The following is a 14014-nucleotide window of genomic DNA, read 5'->3' on the forward strand; positions in this document are numbered from 1 at the left end:
TTCTGAGGTTTGGCTTTCCAAACTTGCTCAGGTATTTTCCTTAAACAAGCAGCTGCAAGGGAATGTGAAAATTGTCTTTGCTTACTTTGCCTTGAGCACTCTGTTTGAAAGTATGATGTTACTACATACCTAATCCTTGCATTCAGTCACTGAAAGTTTGCTAATATGCAGTGCTAAACCTGATCTAGACACCATTTTTTGATGATTTACACACCATCTTTATGTAGTGGACTCAGTGACTGAGCAACTGGCTTACTTCTCCTCCCAGCATGGGTTCTCACTTCTCCACAACAGTGGTGAGTGCAGCATCTTTCCACTCAGATGTGCTATACTCAGGCCATTTGTGAGTCACCTGGCATTGATAAAGATATGAACAGTTTATTCTAAGAGGTTATGTGATTTGACAAGAGAAAGGAACAACTATTACTGTAGCTTCTCCTCTAATCTGTGCAAATAGGTTGGAGGGCTGTCTAGAGGAAAAATGAAGCCTGAACAGTGCTTCAGCTCCTGGAGGCCTGGGGTGAACCAGAGCCCACAAAACAGTGGGCTGCAGAGGCTGGAAGGCCAGTGGCAGAAAGACCTGCAATTCACTTTTTGGAGTATCTGCTGTTGCCTGTAAGGAGCCTTGGATGGGTAAAGCTCAGTTTATGGGAATATTGCACAATGATAAAATGTCCTCATCCCATTTCAGCATTTCCAAAGCAATGAAAAGGGATATTTCTTAATTCCAGCTTCCCCTTTAAGTTAACCCCAAGAATAAGCAAATAAACAAAACAAACACGCACAGAAAATTGGAATTTGGAGGGATTTTAAAATTTGTCTTATTTTTTCTCTTAACATTTTGTAGTTTTCCCTTATCAACAAAGGATCAGACTTTGGAAAAAAAAAAACAAAACAGATATTCCCTTTTCCCCTTGCACTAACTAAAACCTTGTTGTTTCTATATTCCAAGAGCTGAGAAACCCAGGAAGTCCCTGCTAAGCTTAAAGTAGCATCAGAAGAGTAGACAGTAGGATTGGCAAAAGGGTTTGTGGCTTCAAACAGTACCCTAATCATGTCATGTGCTGAACTAGCACTCACATAGTGCCTCAGAGCTTGAAAAGGGCTCATAATTAACTAGACACTTTAAAGAGCAATTACAAACATACTGCAAATGAAAGAAGGAAGGATGAAAACACAGCAGCACAATACAATCTGTGAGGCTTGGGTAATGGCTTTCAATTCTTGGTCTTCATGGAATTTGCCATGGCAGCATCTGAGACGTGGGACTAGGCACTTTCCCAGAAAATGCCCTAGTCCTGTCTTGACCTCATACCAAGACTAGATGTTTGTTCTCTATGCCTATTTTCTGTGACAACAAAAAACATGCTGACAGGTATGAAGGGTTTGCTTTATACTCAATAACACCTTGGGATATCACAGGATCAGGAAGCAAGGGTTCCACCATAAAATGCATCCGTGCTACAGGTGAGACACAGCCTGGAGTCACCTGTAGCTGCCTTTCATGCTGCTTGTGGAATTCCATCTCCAAAGGGTCTGCTTTTAAATCCCAACCTAAAGCAATGCTGTAAAGACTCATGTCACACCTAATAGCAATGATTTAATTAGTCTCTTATTATTTGTTCTTTAAATCTCTGCATTTTTTACTACATTTATTTACTTGTGATTTTAGACTAAATCTTTCAATCTAAATTATCTATCATAACCTACAACTGCATCTTTCTCCAGGAAATGCAGAACGTAAACCACAGAGCAAGAGACTGGCATTTTCCAATCCTTGCTGGTAAAACCTACAAGGAAATAGAAAAATCCACGGCGGCGAACGTGCCTTAGAGCACACCCCTGCCAGGGCGTGTGCGGGAGTGGCAGTGCCTAATGCTTTCCATCGGAAACCTCATTTCTCTGGTTCCCAGCTTTGGGGCTGTCCCAGGCACCGTGGCCGCCACCAACAGACAGACAGACGAGTCGGGGGATGTGGCGCTCTAAGTCCCAGGCTAAGCACGAGGATGGGTATAAACGTGGCACACGGATTCAGGCAGAAAGTGCAGCGTTTCGCTGTGAGTCAGCTGGCAAAAACTCCCACCAGCTGCTGCCGGGGCACCGTGGATAAAGGCCAGTGCGCAGCGCCGACGCTTCAGTGGGAATTTTCTCTTTACCCGCTCGAACCTCTTCCCCCGTCCCACACGTAGCTCAGAGTCAAAAGCCGCCGACAGTGTCCCGCCGGGTCCGCGGGCCGGGCCGGGCCGGGGCAGGCTGTGTGCGGAAAGGCCGCTCCCGTTTCCCGCTCCCCCGGCCCTCCCGCGGGACGCCGGCCCCGCATCCCCCGCGGCCGGGACGGGGAGAGGCCCGCGGGAGGAGGGCTCCGCTCCCCGCCTGCCCACGTCCCCTCCCCGGCCAGGAGGAGGAGGAGAAAGCGAGAGAGGTCCCGGCAGAGCGGCTAGGAGCGGGTTTGAGAGAGCCCTCCTCCCCCCGCCCGCCCCCGGAGGGGAAGAGGAAAGGGAGCCGTGGCGGGCGGCGGAGGATGATAACTTAGGACAGTGCCTGCCCCTGGGAGCTGCCCGCGCTGCCCGGGCGAGGACTCCGGGGCGGCGGCGATGTCCCAGGGCACGGCAGGAGGAGAGGGAGCACCCCAGGTGCTGCCGGAGGGGAAGGAGAGGCAGAGGAAGGGGAGGCGGAGGAGGAGGAAGGAGAGTAAGACGCGGCTGGTGCGCTCCAGCCTGCTGTTACCTGAGGCCGAGCCGGAGAAGTCCAAGAGGACGGTCCTGGCCTGCAACCAGCTGAAGACCACCAAGTACACGGCGTTGTCCTTCCTGCCCAAGAACCTCTTTGAGCAGTTCCACCGCCTGGCCAATGTCTACTTTGTGTTCATCTCCCTCCTAAATTTCGTGCCGGCCGTCAATGCCTTCCAGCCGGAGCTGGCCTTGGCCCCCGTGCTCTTCATCTTGGCTGTCACGGCCATCAAGGACCTCTGGGAGGATTACAGCCGCTACCGCTCCGACAAGGAGATCAACCACATGGAGTGCCTGGTGTACAGCAGGTGAGACCGGGCGGGTGAGGGCAGGGGACACGGTGGCAGACAGCACTGGGGTCCCGCCTGGCACCAGGACTCAGGATGGCGGAGGTGAGGACACAGAGATCTGAGCAGGTCCATTGTAGAGGGCTTTCGTTTCTACTTCAAGTGCAAAGAAACTTCCAGTTGCCCATGGAACTGGAACTTAACTCAGAACTGCGGGAGTTCGTACAGTCCTGTACCTACAGGTGAAAGTGAATCCGCTCTGACGGGTGGGGTCCTGCAGTAAATCACTTCATGCAAACACTTCCCAGGATGTGCAGTAAATTACACTCGTGTATAGTTTCAGACATTCATTATCATTTCATTACAATAATATGAGAACTCACACAATCTTTAAATCTATTAACTCTTCAATGAGTGAAGGAAGGATAGAGGCCAGAGGTTTCTGAAGCGCATGTGATGGTTCATGATGTGAAATTAGCAAGCCCAAACTTTGCCTTTCTAAAGAATGAACCAATCTTTCCATTGAACGTTTACTTTTAAGTGAATGTTTTTTATTTATCATCCCAAGTGTCATCATTCCCTGTGACTTTGCTATTTCCTAGTGCTTGTGATGGAGCATTAGGTCATTTATGTCTCACAGAATTAGTTTTTCTAATGATCTGGGCAATACGTTTACAGCACTGTCTTGGTGTTTGTAAATCAGACTGAAATGACTTTTGCATCAACATTTATGTGCTTAGAAGCCAGCTTTACAAAATTTTTGTTTTGCTTTCCTCAGAGTGCCTGTCATCTCCTAGTAGTCTAAGGCTAAGGTTTCCTTGGGAGTGAGAAGAATATATTTTCTGAGAAAGCAGATTTTAGTTTCATTTCTGATGCTTCTAAGTCTAAAAGAAATGAAACACGTGCCAAGAAACAAACTCTGATTCCACGGACTGTCTGGGAGGGTCTTCTGGGCTGACGTAAGCATAAGACAGAGAGCAATTCTCCTATTGCAAGAAAGGCATGAGGAAAAAAATACACTGGAAAAGAACTCGGAAAAGGCTGCATTTCCAACATCAGCCGACTCAGCTTGTTATTTCACAAACTGATATCATGTAAAAATTCTCACCCAGGGATATTCCTCTGCCAGTAGATATGGATGCATGAGTAAAAGGGCCTTATTTCTGTAAACTAAACCAAAAACGACCCAGACAAGTCATGCACATAATTATTGCTTACCTGTGCCTAGTGCCTTGCCTGTAGAGCTCTGAACACTTCTGGTGTTGGGAAAGGTAGATTTCAGGAGGTCTTGTGAGGGGTTATTCATGGAGGAAGTAAAACAGTGTTAATAAGGATGGTTAGATTAACCATCCTTTTAAAAAAAAAAATCGGTTTAGAAATAAGCTCTTGTGTCTCCTAGGTTGAAAAGCACTAAGTGCCTGGTGCAGATGTTCAAAATATTAATAAATACCACTACTAGGATATTAATTCTGGAGTGCTTTTTCCCTAGCAATTTTCCATATCCCTCTCTGCTGCCAAAAAAAAGACATGACTAAGAGAAAAGGTGTACCTTTGTTGTTAATATCACTTGTGGTCTTTTGTGAGTCCCAGCTAAGTGCACTACCCTTTGTCATGCCTGTGCTTGTCACATGCAAAGTCAGAATTGTTCCTTTTACTGCCGAGTTTAGATTGCTGCTGAGTGACACTTAGGCAGATTAATTTGGGAGTGGTTTTCCTTTCAATTGGCATCAAAGGCACGTGTTGGCCAAATCCCTGTGGGGCAGTAAACATGGAAGTGTGAGAGCTCTGTCACCTATTCAGACACAGCTTTCTGATGGATGCAGAGCTGAATGATGTGTACTTACAGCCTGCAGCAGAAGTCTGGTCCCCAGCAGCAGCTGGCCTATTTTCACCTTCCTGCAGTCCCTAGGGAAAGCTTCCCTCCCACAATTAAAAATACAACAAAAACATGCGGTTAAAGTAATTTGCTCACATGTTTTTAATCTGCCCACTTTTCCTTCTTTTGTAGCTTTTTTTTAACCTCACCAAGTCACATTTTTAAACACCCTCTAGCTCCAGTGAGCGAGATGGGACTAGAAACTTGCTACTTCTGCAGACAAGAGCTAAGATTCTTGCTAACTCGAATGACGGGGTACTAAGATTGAGAGATTTGTATGAAGGTCATTGAAGTTGCTGGGCGTGAATTCAGAATAGCTGTTTTCTTAGAGAGGTGTCATGCCAGGAGAAACACAAGGGATTGATCCTGACTTATACTTTGTTTCCTTAGTCTCTTTGTTTCTGGAAAAATGTTGAAGCATGTCACATAAGGAAGTAGTAAATGACAGCTTTCTCCTCACATGGATTTAATGCTGATCCCTTATCAGTTTTACTACCTTTTGAGCAAACTAGTCTCTCCCTCCCCCTACTTGCCACTTTCTTGTGGTAGTGGCAGACTTTGATGCAAATGTTGTCCTCGATAGAAATGCTGCTGCTGTAGGTTAATGAACATTGCTGCAGTCCTTTGGTCCCCTAGGACTGTCAGGGAGCAGTAGCTCTTCTCTTGCTGGTCAGTTGTTCACATTTTGGAAAGAGGCCTTTCTGCTACAGCATTCTAACACACTATAGCAAAATAACATTGAATTTTAACAGTCAGCAATAGGAGACAGGGACTTTTGCTTCAGTAGTAGAGAAAAGCCCTCTGTCTCATGTTCCATGTTGTTTAGTGACCAAGTAAAGATTCAAGTTGGGTATTGTGTGTTCTGTCATGTATCTATTTTATGTATAATCCCTATATGCTTTCCTGGCTGCTGAACTACCCTTCCTCTGTTAAATACAAGCATTATTTAGTGATGCAAAAGCTACAGGGCAGAGAGAATGCAGGGGTAGGCAGAGTCGAGGGGGGCTCCTCAAGAGGAGGTTCTACACTACTGCAGCAGTGTCCACTGCCTGGTGCTATGGCACAGCCTACACAGGCAATCGTGTCAAGAACTGGTCTGGGGGAGAAGTCTGTTCTTCTGCTATGCTGACTGTTTGACAGGTTGGCTTTCTGGCCTTCTTCCTCCTGCCTGCCCAGTGGATTCGGATGACCCATTCTCATGGAGCCACTGCGGAATCAATAACTCTGTGGCTCAGAGTTGGCAACACAAGACAACAAAATAGCAAAGGATGATGCAACCTAAAGTAAGAAGTTGAAGAGAGATGAAGCTTGTTTTGACAGGATACAGTTTGCATTTAGAAATCCTGGATTTTGTGGAGAGTGGAAAGTACCTCAGAAGAATATTGCTTTTTAGAGTCAGATGGAAAGGGAAAAGACCTCATTCTTTGAATAAATTGAAAGAAGCTGTTGAGTTTGAATTGGCAGCTTATGTTGGGGAGTGAAGCACACAGGCGAATTCAAGACTTGTGTTGCTCTGTGATGGACTTTGCAGGTCTGTCTGTAAGAGCAGGCAGAGTCTTGAGGAACATTTCTTAGCCAAGAGGAGTAAGTAGGGCCTCTGCAGAGGCCTTTAGGGCACCTCTCTCATATGGCAATACAGAGGAAATGAGGCACTTACTTTAGGAGCACAGCTTCACAGGTCACCTAGAATTTCAATTCTGTACAGGTGCTTAAGCTGGGAATGCTGGATGACAGCCAAAACTCTTATTTGATTTAAATGGAGGGAAGTTACAAAGGCATTAGAGCCTAGCCTGCAGAAAATTGTTTTTGGAAACCTGTCATTACCTTAGTCTCCTCTCTTTGTTCCCCTTCCTCATTTCTATCACCCAGGGATTGAGGTTGAAGACTGGACATTATAAATTTGCAATCCTAGCAGTTAAATCTGTGTTACTATCTTGGATTTGGGAGGATGGAAGGGTGACTTTTTCTTTGCAATTGGTGTCCTCCAGTGCTCACTGGCTCTCATTGGAGTGGATCATCTGTGGATGGCACATGTAAATGTCCATTGTTAAGTATTTGATAGAACTAAATTTGTCATGGGGCCAGAAGCTTTGATTTCATTGTGCTGAAATATGGTATATGTTTACATGACATGTAAATAGAAAATGAATAGTGATAACTACAATCACGAGAAATAATGGTACTTGTCCATCAGGGAATTACATTTTATTACTGTCTCAGGGCTGTGCTGGTGGAATAATATCTGCTAACATTTTTCTATGAGCCATATGTTCAAAACCAAAGGGCTTTACTTTTTAAATCTACTCTCTTAACTGTTGTTGTGTCCGAGACTATTGCTTAAGAGTGTAATGCCTGTGCATACTGCTCAGAGGGTGATAACTGCTGCTTGTGTCAACCTGTGACTTAGAAATTCCATAACAAATTGCAATTTATGACTGGATACTTGTCACCCCTGAGGTGTGGAAAATGTTTAATGGGGCACTCAACTATCAAAGGAGGCTGTTTTACATTAAATGTTAATTTCTTTCTGCAAAACTGAAGGGGCAGAGAGAAGAGAGTTTGATGCAGCCAACATTTCCTATAATTTCAAAAATAAGCTTCCTTCTTCCCTTTGTCAACCCACCTGAGAAAGCAATTCTAGCCTTGGAGGAAAAAGATACAGCAGTATTACCAAATCCTCACAAAGGCACAGTAGATCCCACTCATGGCCTCGAAAATAGCCAGATGATGACTTGCTTACAACCACTTCACTTATTAGGTGCCTTATTTTGTTGGCAACACCAGTCTCTGAGAAATTAGGTTGTGAATATCTCCCACTACTACTATAGTCAAGAGCAGCTTCTTGTCCCAGAACATGCTGCTTGGTAAGACATTTCTCACTGGAAGAAACAAGCTTGTCCCCCTTCCAGAACACAGATGTCACTGGATGTGATTCAAAAGGAAACTACCTGGGATTACTCAGTTTCCACTGTGAGTGATTTGGTGCACAAAGAGCTGAAAGCAGGAAGTAGTGGTCTGAATCTGTTGGTGAACTCAGTGTTCCTTCCTTGAGTTTCAGAAAGATGCATCTCTGTTCATTTTACTGTCTTGGTCCTTCACTTCAGTTTGAGCCAGGATGACAGCGAGTAAACTCAGTGAGCAATGTAGTAGAGGCTCCTCCCCTAGACTAACAGGTGGCAGTTTTCTTTCTGTGGTATAGTTTATCCAAGTAGCAAGGGATGTCTGTGCTAATCTTCTGAGATGCAGCCAGCTGGAATGCACAGGAGAACCCATCTCTCTGTCCAACTGTATGTATGCAGTTTATTTGCTGTTCGGCGTAGGGTAAATTTTCTAAGTGCCTGAGCTTCTTTATTGGAAAAGAAAAATGCTTGACTCTTGTTCCTAAGCTCTTTCATTTGTATAGAATGTCATGAGGGCCATTGTAGGCTGTTTCACATATCTCTGGCTGACTGCAAAAGAAGATGCTGTTAATCTCCACTGAAAGACCTGGTGATGTCCCCAAATGAATTTTTGCTGTTACATGCTTCCCTGAGGAGAGACACTATAATCTCTTGTGCTAAGCAGACCATAGCCCAGAATTATAGGTGGCCACCTTGTGTGCAGATCTCCTTGCTTTTTTGTTTCTTTATTAACTTGAGACCATGATTATTGTTAGAGGTGGCCAAAAGAATAACAGCTCTATTTGATTCTGTCAGAGCGTATTTCCAAAGAAAGCACACAAGAGTAAAGAATTGCTTGTACTGTTCAGCTCTGCCTGGTATTGTGATTCTACCTTCCCTATGTCACGTAGTCAGCAGAACTGAAAACCAGAATTGAAAGCCATGACAGCCATGCAAAAAACAATATTTATGGAACTGTTTACTAGCTAGCATGCATAACTTAGCTAGGACATTCCTCTCATGAGCAGATCAGTCCTCCAGAAGTACTAATTGCAGAAAGAGGGTCCCTGTCACTGGGCAGGATTTTTGCAGGTACCTCCCGCAGGCTTACACAACCCTCACAGATGAGCAGGTTGCTTACCTTGATGCCGCACCAGAAGTCCAAGTGCCACATCTCCCTGCTGTGTATTCCAGCATGCTTCCAATTTAAGGGATAGTCACTCTGTGCAAGAGCAGTCTCAGGGGTACCTTTCCTCTTTTCCTGCAGCACAAGACCTTTTGGGAATGTGGTGCTTTTGTGTATGGGCACAGTAACGCCAATGCAACTGGGAAGCCAAATGCACAGTTTCAGGATTACACCCAGTTTGCAGGATTTTTACTGTGCAGGCTTGGTTTTAGCAATTGTATATATTGAAAGCAATTAAGTTCATGAAAAGCAGAACAGTTTGTTTCACTTCACGTAGTTGTGGAGGTGAACCAGTTTCCATGACTTACCTTCAGCCTAAGTGTTCTCACTTTGGGAGCTGTCACTAATGTGGCTGTGGCAGCAGCCAATCATGTTTGCACCCAGAAGAGATCCACAGCAGAAACTTGATTTGTACCCACCAGCACTGCCTCACTTGGTCTCACCAAAATGTGGAAGCAAGACAGATTCACCATGCACTGGGCCAGGGAGAGTGCATTTCAGTGAATGGCATGAAGTGAGGAGCCTGCTAAAAACCAGGATATTTGCCTCTCATGGGTAGATTTGTGTAGTCACAGGCAGAAGCTTCCTCTTTGCACATCAAACACAAAAGTTGCCTCACTGCCAAAATTCAACCACAGTACATACTTGTGAAAGATGCTAGCTTATAGCTTCTCCTAAGTGGCTGCTAGTGGTGGTGTGCAGGGGAGAAGAAATGCAAAGGAGGAGCTTGAATAGCCCTAATATCGAGATCAACTGAGAAAATTTACATTTCCAAATGTATCTTTGATTCTGAAAAATCAGATAAAGCAAACCTCAGATTTAGTTGGAGATGACGTGCATGTTTCTGAGTGAATTGGTTTAATCTTTGCTGTGTGTACAGGAAGTGGGAGTGAGGGGGCTTCAAAGTAAGAGCTTATAGTGCCTGTCGTATGTGAGGAACATCTTTCTCTTTTTCACTCTTTCAGGAATACACAGCCTATCCACAACAGGCTAGCCACCCAGCTAATAGGGTATTCTGTTCTATGGGCTGTTGGGAATAAACTAACCCTTTGAAGCTGGCAAACTACCATCTAGTTCTTTGCTCCAACAGGAGGAATATTTTAACTCTGTTTTGCAGGTGAATATCTCTGCCATGGTCAGCCCACTTCCTTCAGGCCACATTGGTTAAAGGACAGTCCTGAACTGACAAGGCATGCATTTTCAAGGCTGGGAAACTTCTGCCATCTCCAGTACTATTTTGTTAGAGTTTTATTCTTGTCTGACCACAATTTCTCAAGAGTGACAAGTAGGCCACTCTCTTCAGTTCAGTGGCCAACATTTGCATCAAGCCCAGTCATCTCATAAACCCAGACTCTGCTGGAGATTTGTTTTAACAGGCATGGAGGTCACTTGTTTTATGTTCTGGTTGTCTGGAAATACTGACCTACTTCAAGGAAGAGTTTAACTCCTTGACTGACAAGTGACTTCAGTTCTTATATGTCTGTGCTGATACATCAACACTGAAGATGTGAACACTATTGCAGAATATTTAGCTTTTCTGTATTTCCCATGGAGGTTTTAGTTTGGACTTTTTGAATAAAAAGAGAAGGTCCACTGTGAAGTGACATCTTCTGTAAGCATAGGTCTTTTATCTTTGCATATTATCTTATGCTTCCTGGGCTTTTCCTGGGTCTCATAGCCATATACCTATATCCTCAGTTCCTGTCTGTTCACTTTCCCACCTTCCAGTAGCAACCTGAATATGCCTGTTTTGGCCATGTTAGCTGATTTTGTGTGTTCACTAGCGAGTCACTGGACAAGTTCTTCTGAAATCTCCCAAAATATTGACACCAACACAGGAAGGTCGGAACAGCAGTCACCTTAATGCATCTGTGAGAATGTTCTCAATATCTAGACATGGAATAAGATGCCTCAGAAAATTTGCCAGTGAACAAAGTTTGACATTTTAGCAGGCAGATTAGCAGCCAAACCCTTATAGATGCAGGAAGTTCATTAACTATGTTGGAAAGATGTAATCTATTTTGGGTGAAAGTAGATTATAAGAAATCAAGTATAATCCATTTAAGTTAGATCCCACAGTTGTAGTTCATTATTTTTGCGTGGGCCTACACTTACATTTGGAGGTTTGTATGGTTCTCGTATTTTCTTTTTCTCCCTTTTTAGGAGTCCCATGCTCTCATTCTCAGGTTCTCCTTGCTGTATGACTGCAGAGCTGTGAAGCTAAAGCTTGATCTTACACCATTTACCAGAACAATGACATATATTGGATTTATCTGCATATTTGAGAGCCTGTAGATCTTCCTTCCTTCACAGTCCTATGTTCCAGTTCTATCAGAGAAGCATGGACTGGCATACCTGTCTCCCAACAAATCCACTGATTTGTATCTTGACTCTTCTGCAAATAGTTGCTTTCCCTATAAACATTAGTGAGCCAGTGATTGTTGCTCCCTTGCAAGAAACCCTCTTACATGCTAATTAGGTTCTCTCTGACCTGACAAGGGTCTTTCCCAAAGAAATATGCAATATTCTTTCTGGAACATGGGGTGAGATTTATTTCACATGTCTTTTAGCTACAAGGTACATTTCCAGTCTGACCAAATCATCTACACCTGTGCTAAAATCAGTGGAGAGCGCTGAATGGTTTGGGGGAGGAAGGGAAGAATCTGTCCAGCTTATTTGAGACACTTAGCTTAGGTAAGTTGGAATCAAGAGGTCCTTACCTCTCTCCAGTGATGATGCAGGTGAAGCTGAACTAAATGGTCACTTACACAGCTAAGTTCAGGTGAGATGAATCCCATTAGTAAACTTAGAGGGGGTAGATTTTACTTCCTGTCAATTAACACTCCCTATGATTTTTTGACTGTAGAAGAGTAAGTAGCTTATCCTACTCAATATACTTAATGATTAATTTAAGAACTATTTTTTGAGAGTCACAGATACGAGTACATTCACCTATCAGGTGAAAGGGATAACCAAGTGCTCAGTGTTTAATCTCCTGCCACATTCTGCCTTCGGCAAGAGCCATTAACTTATTGTTCATACTTGTGTAATTCATTTATATCATCTATTGCAGTGTTGAGAAACAATATAAGAGATTAGTTGTCAATAAATAACTTTCTTCGTTAATGATTATGTTTGCATTTCTATGGAGTTTTGCAGACTGTCCTTGTAATGTAGGGAATCTTGGTATTTTGGGCATCTTATTTGTTCTTTGACCTCAGATGCAGCTTTTGGAGATGGGTATTGAAACATAAGCAAAAAGGTTCCTTGTTCTCTCTTCTGCTTCCCTGGAGGTACCTAAATATTAGGTCAACTAAAACCACTTTGCAAACTGTGTGTCTAAAATGCAGAGGGGCTGTTGTGTGTTTGACATAATCATGGATGTTAGAAGAATGAAAGAGGTGTCTCATAAATATCAGATAGGACTTCTGGGTTTTGCCCAGTAGGTTCAGATGTTGCAGGTGGTGTTGCTAGGTGATCAGGGATTGAATCAGAGGAATCACTGGTGAAATTATTTTGCAAATTTTGAGCACTGATGATTTACCTGTGGTTACCAGTTTCTATGCTGGAATTTTAGCATCCTTCCCTATGAGACCATAGGCTCTTGCAGTTATATCATGTAGCCATATAAGAAGTGCAGCAGCTTAAGACATCATACCACTGTTTGCTATCTTCAGAATCCTGAAATCTGTTCATCTAATTGCAGCATTTGGCACTCAGCTCATCCTGATCCTTTTAGGCTTAAATCTACTGAATTCTATGAGGTTTTTCTTACATATAGATCTCATTTATTTTCAGTGCAGTTCCCTCAATGTCTGCTTGTTGTGGATCCAGGCTGTGTGTAGAAGCCCCTCTTGCTGTCAGATCCTGATAGCAAGAGCCTGAATTCCTAAAATTCAAGCTCAACAGAAAAGGTGTACCACAGCTGAGTCAACCATCAGTCTAGTAGTGCTGACATATAATCTGCTACATCCATGTTCCAAGAATCCAGTTTTAAGTCTGTAATAATCTTTTATGAACTGAACAATCCATGATGTATCTTCAATTTGAGGAATGCCACACTGGACTGATAGCTGCCAGCACATGCCAGAAAAATGTGTGTGTTACTGTAAGAGCCTTCTGCAAAAAATACTGCAGTGCAGGACCCCCAGACTGACAGTGTATCTCTGCATGTAGAGCTAATGAAGCTAGCACTGAAACGTAGTCTAGGTTGGAAACCCAACAACCAATGGATTTCTTTTGTGCTTGCGAAGTGTTTGGTTGTTAAAGTGGCTTTTATTTTGCTGGTTTTGTGTGTGCATATGTTTTTTCTTCCAGTTAATAAAGAGGTAGGAATTATAATTTAGTACCCCAGTTTCAAAACTGCTGAAGAATCAGCCTGATCTTTACCAATGTCACTAAAGATAATACGAATGAGAAAACTTATGTCCAAAGTACTTATTTCCTTTTAAACAGCAGTACTGAAGAAGAATCTAGCATGATTAATAGTGTTTTTGAAGCACATACAGTCTCTAGCTTTTAAAGCCTTTGCTTTGCATTTAAGTGTAAGATTTCTCTAAAATTCCCTATGGTTATTCTAAATTCAGTCCTCCTTGGAATGCAGGGAGCAGAAAAGGGGGAGAGTTCCTGAGTTTATTTTCAATGGCATTTGGTTTGGCTCAGAGGATTTTTATAATGCTAATTTGGTCCTTCCATATTAATTCATGTTCTTCCTCTGCTGCTCTTAAATTGGAAACTTTCCATTTTACATCTGGCAGTCTTGTCCTCAGTTGTTTAACCTTTATGCTTTATCACTAGAAATAGTTGTTTTGTGCATGGGATCCATCCCCTTAGTCATAATAACATTCCCTTCAGCTGTCCGATCTGGCAACTTCTAGAAAGGTTTTCAAGTTTGAGTGGGTTTGTTTGATTGGTTGGTTTTTTTCTTTTATTTTTTTAACCATGATTTGCATTTGCAGAAAGCATGTCTGAGTTGATGGTGCTGCACCCTACCAAAATGTTTTAAGCAAGAAAACTACAAAAAAAAAAAAATACTGTTTACCACTAGTGGGAAGTAT

General features: G+C 43.2%; 1 protein-coding gene across 1 annotated transcript in view; it reads left to right on the top strand.

The window, feature by feature from the left end:
• The first annotated feature begins 2594 nt into the window (after positions 1-2594).
• The window catches only part of ATP10A (ATPase phospholipid transporting 10A (putative)), a 110342-nt gene continuing 98922 nt past the window's right edge, over positions 2595-14014 (top strand). The window contains exon 1 of the mRNA XM_062514949.1: positions 2595-3037. Within this exon, the coding sequence (XP_062370933.1) occupies positions 2595-3037 (443 nt within the window). The remainder of the gene's footprint in view (positions 3038-14014) is intronic.

The sequence above is a fragment of the Cinclus cinclus genome, chromosome 2 (genome assembly GCF_963662255.1).
Source record: "Cinclus cinclus chromosome 2, bCinCin1.1, whole genome shotgun sequence".
In the NCBI taxonomy this organism is placed as follows: Eukaryota; Metazoa; Chordata; class Aves; order Passeriformes; family Cinclidae; genus Cinclus; species Cinclus cinclus.